At 45.8% G+C, this 14,977-nt stretch overlaps 2 protein-coding genes across 3 annotated transcripts in view; one reads left to right on the top strand and one right to left on the bottom strand.

Annotated features, from left to right (window-relative positions):
- Positions 1-7,831, bottom strand: part of LOC119374357 (eukaryotic initiation factor 4A-III) — an 89,706-nt gene extending 81,875 nt beyond the window's left edge. The window contains exons 1-3 of the mRNA XM_037644439.2: positions 7,820-7,831; positions 7,316-7,511; positions 688-760 (exon numbers count right to left, since the gene is read on the bottom strand). Coding sequence (XP_037500367.2) covers positions 688-760; positions 7,316-7,511; positions 7,820-7,831 — 281 coding nt within the window. The remainder of the gene's footprint in view (positions 1-687; positions 761-7,315; positions 7,512-7,819) is intronic.
- LOC119374359 (protein yippee-like 5) lies at positions 7,717-14,082 on the top strand. 2 transcript variants are annotated; one of them, XM_037644442.2, is made up of 3 exons: positions 7,717-7,788; positions 7,925-8,091; positions 12,921-14,082. In XM_037644442.2, exons 2-3 carry the CDS (start codon positions 7,931-7,933, stop codon positions 13,114-13,116), a joined length of 357 nt encoding a protein of 118 aa, XP_037500370.1. In that variant the 5' UTR covers positions 7,717-7,788; positions 7,925-7,930; the 3' UTR covers positions 13,117-14,082. The 2 variants fall into 2 exon arrangements, with proteins under 2 accessions (XP_037500370.1, XP_049266716.1); XM_049410759.1 differs by having other exon boundaries at positions 7,736-7,803.
- Positions 14,083-14,977: the final 895 nt, after the last annotated feature.

Here is a 14,977-nt window from a genome sequence, read left to right as displayed (position 1 = left end):
TTCAGACACCTAACATTTTGATCTAATGCTGAAAACGCATCGTATAGCATTAAACAATGTTTGCAAGAAAGACGGCTATTTAGAGCCCCAGAGGGTGCAGAGAATACTACCGTACCTTCTAACTTGCACTGGTTGATCACAACTTAGTATGATCCCATTTTGATGATTTGGTAGCGCAACACTAACAGAGAAGAATAAAGAACACACAAGGGCAAGAGCATACTCGAAACTGAAATTTTATTGAAAGGAAAAACACAAATAGGCACCTATGGTTGACGCTGCACTTGTCTATTCATCTGTTTTTCCTCTCAATAAAATTTCAGTTGCGAGTATGCTCTAGCCCTTGTGTGTTCTTTATTCTTCTCCATTAGTGTTGTGCTACCAAATCATCAAAATGAAACCGTACTAACTCACCAACGTCTAAGCTTAGCATGATCTGCTTAACATTTCTTATGAGGACAGGCAATCTTCGATATGTTGAAAATAATTTTTCGACAGGAACATGAATGGCTCTAAATATCACGGCTCCTCCAACACCCTAAATACTACCCCGTTTTTATGCACTGCCACTGTCCCAATACACAGCCATGATACTGAGAAACATTACATGCAAATGTTCCACAATGGTTGGTAAAGATGCACAGCAAGAATTGTCTTAAAATGAATAAAAACATTGGGCACACTCACTGAGCAATCACATCCCTGCCTTTAATGACTGGCTTGATAGAGCGCTGCTGAATGGCAGATGGCTTCTCAAAACCTGAAACAAAAGCACAGTTACAGGCACACCGATACAGGCTGTTAATGGAAATGATTACAAATGCCAGCACATCGTTAGCGCCTCGATGAAGAACGTGGTTCTCTAGTATAGCCAGTCGAAGAAGAAGGCATTGATGCAGAGAGACTCGCGCGTTTGCCTGCATGTAGTGTTGCCCGTGCGGCATGTGATTTCTCATGTTTAAGTAAGTTACCTTTCTTTAAGACGCCTCGTGACTTCAACAACGGTGAAGACAACACAAATATTTCTGTGAGGCAGTAGGGCACTTCAATACATTGGCAGACACTTTAAAACCTGCAACACCACAGTGAATGACTTAGTTTTCAATTCTGATTCACCCTGTCTGGTTCTTAAGTTAAACCTGCGTGTAATAGCCCAACTTGCAGCCACATAAACATTTGCTGGTGATGCAGAAAACACTGACAGAAATACCATCCGACGATGGAGCAATTTAGCCAAGCCATAGAAAGCTGCTTCCCTACTTTGTAAGCTATTATTTAAGTGCGCCTCGCAAGTGAAATAGGAGTGATGTGTATGAACACGTGGCTCAGGTAGTAAACTGGTAGCTGAGAAGAGTTCATCACCGCAATACACGTGTTTCAGCTCGGCAACGATTCTTAGCTGGGCAACACACCATCTGGGAGGAAAACATCAACAACGTCCTCTGCATTAGTGTAGCATCGCTCACTGTAACAGAAAAGGCGCCTTCATGCCTAAAAATTTGCAAGCGACAGCATATTTCAACAACATATGTAAAAATCGTGGTGGTACGGTATCGATTTGTGCTGGCGCATTCGCTGGGTAAGAACTTCGCGTGTTTCTGTAAATAGTAAAGCCACATTAAAAATAAGAACACAGGGACATGACATGCAGCGCTGTGTGTGTTCCTTCTGTTCTCGACACGAGTTAACAACATGCCCAAGTTTCTCCCGCATTTTTAACATCACTCCAGCATCGACCATACGCAGTGGCAGCACCATACAGCGGCGATAATCTGTGAGGCCGGCAGCAGTATAGTGCCTAGAATATACTGGCTAGTGTGCTGAGCGGAGGGGGTTTTCTATGGGAGGAGGTGGCAGGGCCAGTGATGCCTTCCGACTTTCACCGGCAGGCGGCAATGCTTGTCGCAAAGGTGTAGCCCGCGCGCCAGTTTGGCCGGTGTGTCTTAGTGCATCTGCTGCTTCCACAGCTTTATAAGTGCTCCGTGCCTCGTGTCCAAAGTTGTCTTGGTGATGTCTGCGCTGTTTGTATCGTGTCTGCACTGTTGTTTGTGTACGCACGTGTAAATGAGAACTGCAAAGAGTAATGATGCAACGGGAGAAGCATCAGGGCAGGCAGAAAACATGCTTCGTGCCACTGTGTCAGAGCGGCTATCGCTCAAACCCAGACAAGGTGTCAATGTTCGCTGTGCTGTCGGACGCTGCGCGACTTGCCGAGTGGGAGCGGCTCATAAAAAGAGAGGACCGCTGACTCTCACGTGTGTGGTTTGCAAAAAACATTTTGAGGATATCTAGGTCGAAAGAAGCTTCAGAGTTACAGTGAATTTATGAAAATTGCCACTTATAACTGATTTTTCTACACTAAAAATACAAATGCGCATAGGCTGCTTGTTCTAGGGCCAGTTATGCAGATTCCATGAGTTAACACGTGGAAATTCTTGTTTTCTAAGCCCACTAGTTCTGAAAAAAAAAGGTACAGAAATTAGAAAAAATGTTCTTTTGCGAAAATCGCAGAAATAACGTAGGGGTACACGCGCATTACCCGTCAATGTGTCAAAGAAGAACGACCCAAAAATCTTTTTTGAAACAGTGAGTGCCCAAATGTGATATACTTTCTGAAAGATAAAGAAATGCTGTATCAGGTAATTTTGAAATCCCAACATTAATTTTTTTACCAAAGGAAGTCTCTCCCCCCATTAAACTGTTAGTTCATTACAGTTAAAAACAAGAGCTCATATTCACAACGGTGCCTTGCACTTGATTTTTTCAGGCGATATTTCAGCCAATCACAATGCCAGACTCATGAAATTATCTAACTGAGATGTCGATCTTGACTAATGACCCCTGTTCGGTTTCTTTGCACTTACCTTTCCGTCTGTTAAAATGAAATTCAAGCTCCAGACACATTCGTAATGTTTTTTTGTGAAGTGAGCAGTGCTTTTCAAATAAAATACATGAGTAGTGAATCCTATTCAGATTGGCTTGCGTTCATCGCATGTGGTCAAGAAAATATGGATGCCATGCTGGAAAACGCAGAACAGTGAAAGTGACCCCACCCGACCCTACATTTGTGTATAAACAATGCTCTGTTAACTACAGACTTGCTCATGTAGTACAACAATGCAGTAGGCACAGCTGAACTGCAGAAACATCAAAACAACTGATCCGAAAGTATGGGGCCTATGCTGATATCTGCAGCACTGGGTGAGCAGAATTCATCATCTGTGAAAGCGAAGAAAGTGCGTAAGCTAGTGTCATAATGTCTGCAAGAAATATTAGTGTATGTGTGTAATACTGGCGTTACACGGAATTTGCGATTACTGACGACCCGCTCCGGGTCAAATATCTAATCGCAATTGAGAATTATCGTAGCCACTGATCCGACTACCTCGGCGCACGATACCCTCTGCAAGTCCATGATGGTGCATCATACCGAGTATGCGCTGCTAATATATAATAAAATATGACCACGGCTGAGAGGTGCGAATTGCAGTTGACTGGATCGACTTCGAGTAAAATCGCTGCGTTGAAAACAGCGCAAAAACGGGATGAAGGCTAAGGAACACAAGCACTCTTCCTTAGCCTTCGTCCCGTCTTCGTGCTGTTTTCAACAGAATGAGACGTACCAAGTGGCCCTTCAAAGCACTCTGCTGTGAGTAAATTTGCCAGCGAATGTTCACGTGTAGCAGCGAAGAATCCGAGTCGGACTTGATTGTGATCAAAATTGCCGTGAGCCATCCTTATGACACGATTTCTTGCGTCTAACGTGTCAACCTTAGCTGATTGTTTTCAACTGGCAAGTTGGGTGTGTCGTAGTATATTAATTGTGACTTTTGTACTTCGCTTTGGTGGTGAAGCACAGGGTTGCAAAAACTAGCAGACGACGTGAGGTACGTGTGAAACGCTTCGTCGTTTTGTAGTGCCCAACCAGTTGAGGATTCTCTGCGGGCAATAATTTGGTGCTAAGATTTCCTTTTTCCGATCAAATTTTGACGAGTGTGTTAAAAGGAATGAAGAACACTGTATTCGCAGCTGCAAGCGCAGGAGCCGCCGACACGCGTGGCGGTCTCTGGCACGCGTGGCGGTCTACGTGGAGGATAACTGTTAAGGCATTTGATTTCATCTTTATGCAAGTTAATCGACGGTTGGCTCACGCATGCACTACCACTATTCTCGATATGCCATGCTTCAATCATCAGGCGCGTTTCTTCATTTCTATGCCGGTACAATACTGCGCATTCATCAAATTTTAGCGTGCACTTACAATCTCAACAATGTAAAGATAGATTAGAAGGTGAGCCTCCTGTTAGCGATCTCTTATGTTCCAACAATCTCTGGTTAATGCATCGGCCCGTCTGTCCTACGTAGAAGCGGCTGCAGCTGAAAGGGATCTTATATACCACACTCGTACGGCAATCAGTGAATTTTTTGGTGTGTTTTACGAAACAAATATCGGTCCGCTTCTTGTCTTTTACTCCCTCATTCTTCCTCTGCACAGCGGCACAAATCTCACCTAGCTTATTGGCAGCCGTGAAAACAACATTAACGCCATAAACGCGCCTGATGATTGAAGCATGGCATATCGAGAATAGTGGTAGCGCATGCGTGAGCCAACCGTCGATTAACTTGCATAAAGATGAAATCAAATGCCTTAACAGTTATCTTCCACGTAGACCGCCACGCGTGCCGGATTGATATGTTCGCCTGTTGCATGGGCATGCGCAGATAAGTTTTCGTGCCTTCTTTCTTTTCAGCTGTTGTGCGTCTCTTCAGTTGTTAGTCGGCGTTTGTGGTGTCCTGACTTCTTTCTTGTGTCCGCGGTTGCACGCCCTGTCTTTTTAGAATGAATACTTACCAACTAGCTCAGCTCTTTGTTATTCTAAGTCATTACCGGCAGTGATGTATGCAGATGATATAGTATTAATGGCCGACAACAAGGAAGATCTGCAGGGATTGATAGACATCTGCGGTCATGAGGGAGGTAGGTTAAATTTGAAGTTCAGTAGGGAAAAATTGGCAATCATGATTCTTAATGATAATGAAGGCAGTGAGCATAAGATACAGGAAGTCACGCTGGAGATAGTGGATAAATACAAATATCTGGGCGTATGGATAAACAATGGGGCTGAGTACCTAAGGGAGCACGAAAGATACGTAATGACTAAGGGCAACAGGAATACAGCTGTAATGAAAAATAGGGCACTGTGGAACTACAATAGGTATGACGTTGTGAGAGGGATTTGGAAAGGGGTAATGTAATGGTCTCAGGTTTGACGTTCGGCAATGCGGTCTTGTGCATGAGATCAGAGGTTCAAGCAAGATTGGAAATTAAACAACGTGGCATAGGTAGCACACGGGAATACCCCAAATCAGGGGGTACAGGGTGACATGGGATGGACATCGTTCGAGGGCAGGGAAGCTAGCAGCAAGATAGAATTTGAGGAGCGATTGAGAAAAATGGGAGAGGAGCGTTGGGCTAGGAAAGTTTTCAGCTACTTGTACATGAAGAATGTTGATACTAAATGGAGGAAAACTGTCAAGCAAGTATTTAGACAACAGCAGAATACCAAGCCAAAAGGAAACATCGGTTAAGAAGAAGGTGAAGGAAACAGAGAGGAACATGTGGAAAATGGGGATGCTTACGAAATCATCACTGGAGACTTACCGAACTTTCAAGCAGGAAATTGCAAAAGAAAAGATCTACGATAATTCTCGGGGTAGTTCTCTGCTGTTTGAGACCAGGACGGGAGTATTGCGGACCAAGCCGTACCGAGCCAAATACGAAGGCACAGGCACGTTACGTAGTGCGTGTGGAGAGGAGGAGGAAACAGCTGAACATTTGATAATGTTCTGTAAAGGGCTTCACCCTACAGTCCAAGATAATGGCGCGGAATTTTTCAAAGCATTGGGGTTTAGGGACAGTGAAGGCAAAATAGACTTTAAACGAGTAGAAATAACCAGGAGGAGGCTAACCGATTGGTGGCTACAATCAAGGCACGAGTGAAATGTAATCCTTCAATACATAGTGATAGTACTTAACTTTATGGCTAGGTGGCGTGAGCCGCCGCCCGATCTAAAGGGCACAGCCGTATACATCCATCCAAAGCTGCAGCGCACTAGGCCTGTACGCAGCCGCACAAAGCAGCACTGGTGCTACCAGATTATCGCCGCTGTAAGGCGCTGATAGGCTCCGTGCAGACGTAACTCCACTGCCCGAGCAAAGGCTTCCCTAGCGGCAAGAAGCGCAGATTTGGCGGGATGCCCTCAAGCGCTCGCAATGGAGTGAAATTGAGGAACGATGCCTTTTACGATGACTATACTTTTCGTGCTTTTCGCGCTTCGCCAGTGAAGAGAGCGACGGTCCGTCCGCGTTATCAACGCGATCAGTCAGCTGCAGATGGTGGACGATAAGAATAATATAGCATAAAACATCGCTCCGCGTTTGCACCCCAGCTCGCTCCACGCTGCCGCTGTGACGGCGCGAGGTATTTTCGCGGGCAGTTCGTTTTCTGTCGGTTGCGCTGTTCGTAGGAATGCCGAACTCCACGAATAATTGCTGCGAAACGAAGCACACGCGCTAACGCTACATTGTCTGTCAGCTGCTAACAATTTGACGTCTTTTGGAAGCAAACGGGAAAGAAAACGCCTCAAGCGAAGCACCAAAGAACGGGCAGCGCGCGACTGTGGCGGCTCCTAACGTATGTACGGTGCCCATACTGCGTACGGTCGACGCTCGAGTGATAAGGGTTAAAAATGCTGCAGGCTACTTTTCATCTTAGCAGACTACAACAGCGTATCGACATATATATCATGCACTAAGCTCAGTTAGTTTGAGCAGCTTTGTCTATTTGAAAGCGCTCAAAAAAGAACAATTGCGGGATTGGAACCGACGTCTTAGCAAGTCGCAACACCAGCGATGCGTTAGCCTACTGCGCCACCAAACTTGAGAAGCCGGATTAATTGGACAACAATACCAGCACAATATCCCCAAACGAGAAGATGCCAGTTGCCGGCAATATACCCACTACCATCTTATAAAAATTCGAATACCAGCAATCAGAAATATCACGTAGAAAATGTCAAACAAAAGGTAGAACCAATTCACGTGATATTTGTAAATGGTAAAAACAGCGCGCGAAGGCACACGCGCTTGTGGAATTCACGTTATACTGACGCTCCTCCGCTTCGCAGGGCCAAACAAGCGAGAGAAAACCACGCAGACCGAGTAATCTTAAGTACACAAAACTTTCAATGTAGCTCACAAACACACGTTAGGCCCAACAGCAGAACACTCTAGCCAGCCGGGATGTGGGCTCACCATATGCATAAATGCCTCGCAGAAGGTCTTCTCTGAGGCCGATGGCGTCGAACGTCGGTATCACTTCGACATCTTCACTGGTTTCAAACTCTACATTCGATAAATCCTCTGCCTGCACAACACGGCGACGGGCTGCCATTTTGCTCGTTTGTGTAGTACGTTTTGTCTTGTCTTGACTAGCCACCCTAGTCTTGACCTGCAGACCGGCCTAACATACGGCTACATAGCCACCTGCTTGACTCTGTATGGCTTTTTCTTTCACAAAAATTATGGAAAGGCACATAACAATATCACATTTTGATAATATACGTACTTAGAGCAAAACATTATATTATTTAGTTAGATAAATGAGAATAAGAAGTTTGCTAGCGTTTAGTGACGTCATTGATGATGTCAAATGACGTAACGTCAGGTTTGTTGTCAAGCCAGACAGCCAGACAACTCATCCGCTACAGCTGTTGAACAAGGCATTGGTAAGTTGGTAACCTGTTAACTGGTGCGTGCCTTTCTAGCCATGCTTTCTAATCTTTACAAGGCGAAATTGGCTTTTGAGTGACCACTATGTCTTCATTTGCGTCGCTATCTTCTCAGCTGCATCTCGTTTCGCAGGTCAACATGGGTCGCATCTTCCTCGACCACATCGGAGGTTCTCGACTGTTCTCGTGCGCCAGCTGCGACACCATTCTGACGAATCGCAGCGAGCTCATCAGTACGAGATTCACTGGCGCCACGGGAAGGGCATTCCTCTTCAACAAAGTGGTCAATCTCAACTACAGGTGATCCCATTTGCGTGCCCGTGAATGGGCGCTGTCTCGAGTACCTGCTCGTACGCATTGTTCTCATTCCGGCTTGCAAAATGTTCACCGCGTCACGTGGCTATTTTCGATCTTCGTCCAAGGCGATCGTGCGTCCGTAATCGAAGTTTTGCCATCAGCCGCCTTGCTTTTGTAGAGCGATAATTATTTACACATATATCGCACTGTCATGAAGTAGGGTCCGCAATTATCAAGCGAAACTGAACGATGTTTTAGTGAATCTAGAGTGTACGTTTTTCCAGATATTAGGGCTTTTTTTTTTTTTTTTCAAGCATGTATTAAAGGGCCCCTGGACCACCCAGAGGTGAAAATTTAGTTGTGGTGTGCACGAATCTACAACAAACACGTAGCAACGTGAATTTCCTTTGCTACGCTCCGTTTGTTGGCTCCGTGGCCGAGTGTGGATAAGCAGGGAGAGCGCGTACCGGCAGGCACACAACCAGGTTCGCTCTGCTGTTGCCGTGACCAAATTCTACTGGTGACGTCACTACCGACTGTGGGGGAAGGTCTCTTATTTTGCGGCACGATGCGTAACGCTGCCTCGTTTCACACTGTTGATCGTGATGACACTCTGAACTAAATGCGCGCGTTTATTTCAAATGTTGAAAAAAATATCGTAGGTGGTTTAGGAGCCCTTTAACAAGGTTCTACTCATCACTAAAGAAGGTGGGTGCGCAAATGCGGACACAGCGGAAGAGAACGGGGCAGCCCTCTTTCTCTTCAGCTGTGTCCGCATGTGGACGCCCGCCTTCTTTCATGATGAATAATTACCAACTAGCTCAACGCAAGTAACGTAGAGTACTGGGCGAGTTGGTATAGATTCATGTCGAAGCAAAGCACGAGGAAAACAGGACACAGTAAAGAACACACAGGACAAGCGCTAACTGGGAACTACAGTTTAATGGAAAAAATCCGCATTTTATAGTTGGCAATGACAACACCGATCTGACATCACGTGACCGTCATTGCAAAACAAAAAAAAACACAGAAAAACCAAAACAGAATTAAACAGTCTGTAACCACTTGCGCAAAACCAGAAAACATGGGTTGTCTACAGAACTACGAACCGAAGTTATCGGTGGCTAACACACGTGTCTTCTTCCTGTTTTATCGAGGCAGCCTCAACCATTTCCCTTGCCCTCTGGTGCTTGTGAGCGAACAAGACCTGCGTCGCCTCAAAAAGTGGCGAACATCCATTACAACCTTTGCAATGCATCACCAAGCGTGTGTACGGCGTGCCTTTTAATGAGCTCAGGTGCTCTCCGAGATGTACATTCAGGCAGCGCCCCGTCTGTCCCAATGTTTCTAGAACCAGGTCAGTTTCGCAGCTCCCCATAGACGCTTGTTCTCCGAAGTGGACGTGACGGCCGACGCAAGAACTAGCGGCGCTGCAGTTCCATCTTGCATCATGCCACTCGCGTCGTCTGCTACAACACCCATGTGATTTATGGGCGCTGCAGCGTTCGGCGGCCGTGACAGCCGAGATTTAAGCTTTTTCAATAACCTCGGCTGTTTTAAAAAGCGATTATTTCACAAACTAAGCTCCAGGAATATCAAAAGATAATCAAACGTGACCTATAATAATGGTACAATCTCGCGCATCTAGCTGTCCTCTCGCACAAATATTCCATTGCCGTCAACCTGTGTTTAGCCGCCACGGTGGAACAGTGGCTCGGCTGCTGACCCAAAGGTTGCGGGATCGATCACGACTAAGGCGGTCGCATTTTTTCTGTAGAAGCGAAAATGACACTGGCTCATGTACTTAGATTTGTCATAATAAGCAAGTCATAAAACAGAGGACCGTTGGTAATTTTCGTGCGAGTTAATTACGATTTCTTCAGAAAGGCATACAACGCGAACTATGGTTGATCAAGGTACCCGATTTTATTCCCTAAGCCGGGTTTAGCGACTTGCAGCGAAGTTAGTCTTCATGATTCTGGTGGGATTGACGTCCAGAAGATATTTCTTGCAAGCCTTGACTCTGTAGAAGTGATGAGCAGTGTTTGTTTCCGAGCCGCTCGTGCAACACGCGCATCAAGATGACATTCTTCAGCTTTGTCCCTTTCACATGTGCTAAATCGAAAGAACTGCTTCCCAAGGGATCACCGTTCGCAAACAATCACGCACGGAGTACGGACAAAGCAAGCAGAGAGAAACGCGCAACGCGTCGCCAGCGGCTACTCCTCGCGCGTCTGAGATCGCTGCGGCAGATGCATCACCTCCGCGATTAGCTTGGCCAACGCGCCATTGAGAGCAACGGTGCGTTGCCGTATCCGATCCCGGGGGCCACAGCAAGTGAAGCAAAATGGAGCAGCAGCACCATAAGTTCACGCATCGGCCGCCTGTGCCGGCACGCGAGTGGAGCTGCGAAACTGTATTGGTTCTAAAAACGTTGGTCTGTCCTATGTATGAAGCACCACATGAGAAGGGCACGTGGTACACCACCCCCGACTGACGCTCAACGAACTTCTCCCGATGATTCACACCACACCCGTTTATTGCTCTGGTTTCCTTTTCCTTCACTTTTTTGTCAGTGGCTGCACACACCTTACCAACCCTGTTTTTTGCTGAAAACAGCACGCGTACACCATATCTTGCCGCTGTTGAAAATCGCTGTTGCTGTTTTCATCGGCTCATTCGCATTTGGTAAAAAGTGGTATATCTACTAATTGTCTACACGCGGCTGTCACTAAATCATGCTTTCACCAAGTAGAGTGCAGTTTCGTTAGGCAGGTGAACCGGCTACGTGAAGCCAGGTTTCCGGATGAAGTTCTAGTTTAGGCGTCAAGCAGAATCTTGGGCAATATAAAAATGGAGCTGGCTGGTGGTGCGCATGTCGTTGAGCGACAGAAGGTGACCGACAAGTTTCTGGTTATTCCATATTTGCATGGAGTGTCACACCGGTTAAAAAAGGTCGCGGCAAGATATGGTGTACGCGTGCTGTTTTCAGCAAAAAACAGGGTTGGTAAGGTGTGTGCAGCCATTGACAAAAAAGTGAAGGAAAAGGAAATGAGCAACAAACGGGTGTGGCGTGAATCATTGGAAGAAGTTCATTGAGTGTCAGTCGGGGGTGGTGCACCGTGTGCCCTTCTCATGTGGTGCTTCATACATTGGTCAGACGGGGCGCTGCCTGAATGTACATCCCTGAGAGCACTTGAGCTCCTTAAAAGGCACGCCGTACACACACTTGGCGATGCATTGCAAAGGTTGTAATGGATGTTCGCTCACAAGCAGGCAAGGGAAATGGTTGAGGCTGCCTCGATAAAACAGGAAGAAGACACGTGTGTTCACCACCCATCGATACATGTAATAGAATCGGAGTACGCTTACCTTAAAAAAAAATCACAGCATATCCACGGGGTGAATGATGATGAGTGGGGCGAAGCTACGGAGGGAATCATCTGTAAACCGTGAAACTCTTCCGTGAAATGCGCCCAGTACATAATATAAAGAGTGTGAAACATCGTGTATATATTAAACATCAAACTTTTATTGTACTGTTGGTTTACGTGGTCCCTTCATTATCACTTGTGATCGGTGAAATGCAAGGAAGAAGTCCGCTCCCGAGCGAAAGAGCGCCAAGAGCGACCGCATTCCCCGCTCGCCCTGTGCGAATTAAAGGCAAGGCTAGAGGGAAGACAGGACGCGCGTTCCACGACGCGAGGTCGGTAGCATGCCCAACGAAAGCCAACGGAACGCGATCGTGCAAGTGCTCCGGCTTCGCATCGCCTCATGGTTCCATTTAGCGTCCCAAAACCAAACATATTGCTCAAGGTGTGCCTTGCGCTTTTCGTAGAAATAATTTCTTTATCATGTACACTAAGACGAAAAGTTGAAAGCTCACTAGAGTGTATCGCCCGCAAAGTATGTCTTTTAGTGTGATTTAACTCTCGTACGGCAGGGTCCTCGCGCCGTTGCCGGTCCACCTCGCCCGTTGACGATCGGGCGAGGTGGCTACATAGAACTACTACACTTTAAGAAAAACATCTGGCGTTCTTTCGTTCTGCTTTTACAAAACATCTGGCGTCTTTCGTTGGTTTATTTCATCAATCAACGGCGTTTTGAACAAAATTTTTATTGTTTAATCACGCACAGGAGAAATCTCACCAGGCACTACCTTGGAGGTAAACAATGGCTGCTAATGGCAATGAGAGACAGAAGAAGTCGGCTTTTAGCTAACACTTACACTTCTACTTCTACTAACGTTTCCTACTGGAACATGCCAATGGCTGCTAATGGGGAATGAGAGACAGAAGAATTCGGCTTTTAGTTAACGCGCACGCTGCGAATTTTTTATTGTTCAACAACGCACAGGAGAAATCTCCCACCGGCACCACCTTGGAGGTCAAAGCGTAAGACTTGTTACTCACTACTACGACCACGACGAGGGACGAACGGGTGCCTCCTTAAGGAGCTTCGCCCCTAAAAAAAACGTGAGATAACTTCAGTTCGTAGTTCTATAGATAACCCATGTTTTTTGGTTTTGCACAAGTGGTTACAGACTGTTTAATTCAGTGTTTTTTTTGTTTGTTTTTTTTCCGAGGACGGTCACGTGATGTCAGATCGTTGTTGTCATTGCCAACTATGAGACGCGGATTTTTTCCATTAAACTGTAGTCCCCAGTTTGCACCTGCCCTGTGTGTTCTTTACTGTGTCCTGTTTTCCTCGCGCTTCGCTTCGACATGAAACTAGCTCACTGCAGTGCCCCTTGTGAAGGCTCGCTGGAGATGACTGCCTCGACCAATCGGAGTACAGTAAATGTGGTGTAATGGCTACCCATTGTCGTGCAGTGAGGTGCAGGACCGGGTGATGCTCACCGGCCGCCACATGGTGCGTGACGTGTCCTGCAAGAACTGCGACACCAAACTGGGCTGGGTGTACGAGTTTGCCACCGAGGAGGGCCAACGGTACAAGGAGGGACGCGTCATTCTCGAGCGGGCTCTCGTCACCGAGAGCGATGGCATCGAGGAGCACATGGCCAACTGACCCGCTTCGGCACCACTTGTCATGCACACAACATTGCCCCTACCCTCGGTTGCAGTGAACACTGTTTCTGAATTGGAAGGGCCATGAGGTTTTATATGCAGAAAGGAAAATTGTACATACTGTGGTCTAAAAATCTGCAGACATCATTTCATTCGTGCATTGGACGATTCCGGCAACTTGCAGCAGAGACCGGTGAAAAAAGAGGAAAGTGTGCAATGCCATATTTTGTTATGGGCTACTTCGATGATAAAAAGGGGATCACTTACCGTGCGTATTGCTCTGTACATAAATTGCCTCCATGCAGATATTTTGTTGAGGCTGTAACTTTGTGAACACTTCATCTTGGAATAGAGCAGCAACACAAACTTTGTGCATATTCGCATCTTTTTATAGCTAAATTCCTTTACTGAAGAGAAGTGCTAGCTTAGAAATTTCTGGGTAGAATAAAAATGTCTAGGAGCTTTCTGAAGAAGCAAACAAAACCCAGCTACACAATTTAGCATTTCCCAACCCTATTGGTGATGCGAGTAGAGGATAAAGTAGCACAAACAAGTAGAAGTGCAGAGAAAGTGCTAGTCACATGTGAATGTACTTGCCTTGGTTCACAGCCGGATTAGGACCGTCATGTTCACAGGTGCTAATCTGTGCAATGTCAAAGCCTATGTTGTAACTGTTCGAAGCCCCTATTCTTTGGCTCAACTGGAAAAAGCCACTGGTACACCAACTGAAGCAGTGGACATTCTCACTTTCTCAAACACCATTGCATAGTTCTCATTGTCACCATCTACATCAGTCCAGGTCAGTCATAGTTACCGTGAAATTATCAGAATGTACGCTTGATTTTTGTGGTTTGGTCAAGTTTGTAGCTCCCTGAAAGTTGCCTTGAACATTGTTGCAAATTGAATTTTGCTTTGTTCTTGAGCAAAAGCTGTCTGTGTATATAATAAATAGTAAACAACTCGATGACACCTTTTGTTTCTTTCCATGAGTGTTTAATGACGCACACACTTTGACTAACAGGAAAAGCCTGCTTAAGACACATGGCAGTGTAACAGGTGCATGCGATGTAAGCTGCCATCACAATTTGTTCCCGAGGAGAGTGTTAGGCAATCACACATCCTGATGTTTTGAGAAATACAAAATAGTTTATGTACTGTGTTTTGGTTGCACTATAAAGAAGCCCCCGCTATGGCATCTCTCATGGCCTTTTGAAATCTTAACGGCCTGATGGTAATGTGAGTAGGCAGCCATTCCCTTCTGCTGTTTTATTCTCCAGCAATGCTGCAAGAATATCCTGCGAACAAGGAAACGGGTTATGGAGCGTAAGGTACCTGTTGGTCCATGCGTTTATTCTGCCAGCGCAGTTACACCGAAAGTGAAGTTGTAGCCACAACACTCCGTTTCTGGCATCACTAGACTGCACATAACTCGTATCCGCTTACATATTGCAAGTAGTAAATGTCACATTAAACTGTAATAGCACACACTGAAACACTAGCTGTGCAAGAGCCTAAAGCAATTTCCTCAATCTTATCCTGAATTTGTGTGTATGTGCACATTTGTGATGCTTCTCAGCAGTTCTTATGGCTACCCTGCAGCCATAAGCGAGACAGGTGAAAAGGTGGCTTCATGCCACAATCAAGAATTTCTTGAGTAGTACTATTTGTCGTAAGCTCAAGCTGCAGTAGACTCGCAATAATTCAAACTCTAATAATCCAAGCTTTCGGTTAAATCAAACAAATTTTAAACTTTTGGTTGGACCAGTATGTTTTCAACATATTTTAAAGCCGCTTAATTCAAACTGCTCCATCACGTTAATTAGGCTTATGCATACCTTTTTGCTAGTCCGTGCCACAACACG

This window comes from Rhipicephalus sanguineus, chromosome 11 (assembly GCF_013339695.2).
Source record: "Rhipicephalus sanguineus isolate Rsan-2018 chromosome 11, BIME_Rsan_1.4, whole genome shotgun sequence".
NCBI lineage: Eukaryota > Metazoa > Arthropoda > Arachnida > Ixodida > Ixodidae > Rhipicephalus > Rhipicephalus sanguineus.
Note: the sequence above shows the minus strand (reverse complement) of the source record. Positions and strands in the feature narration are given on the sequence as shown.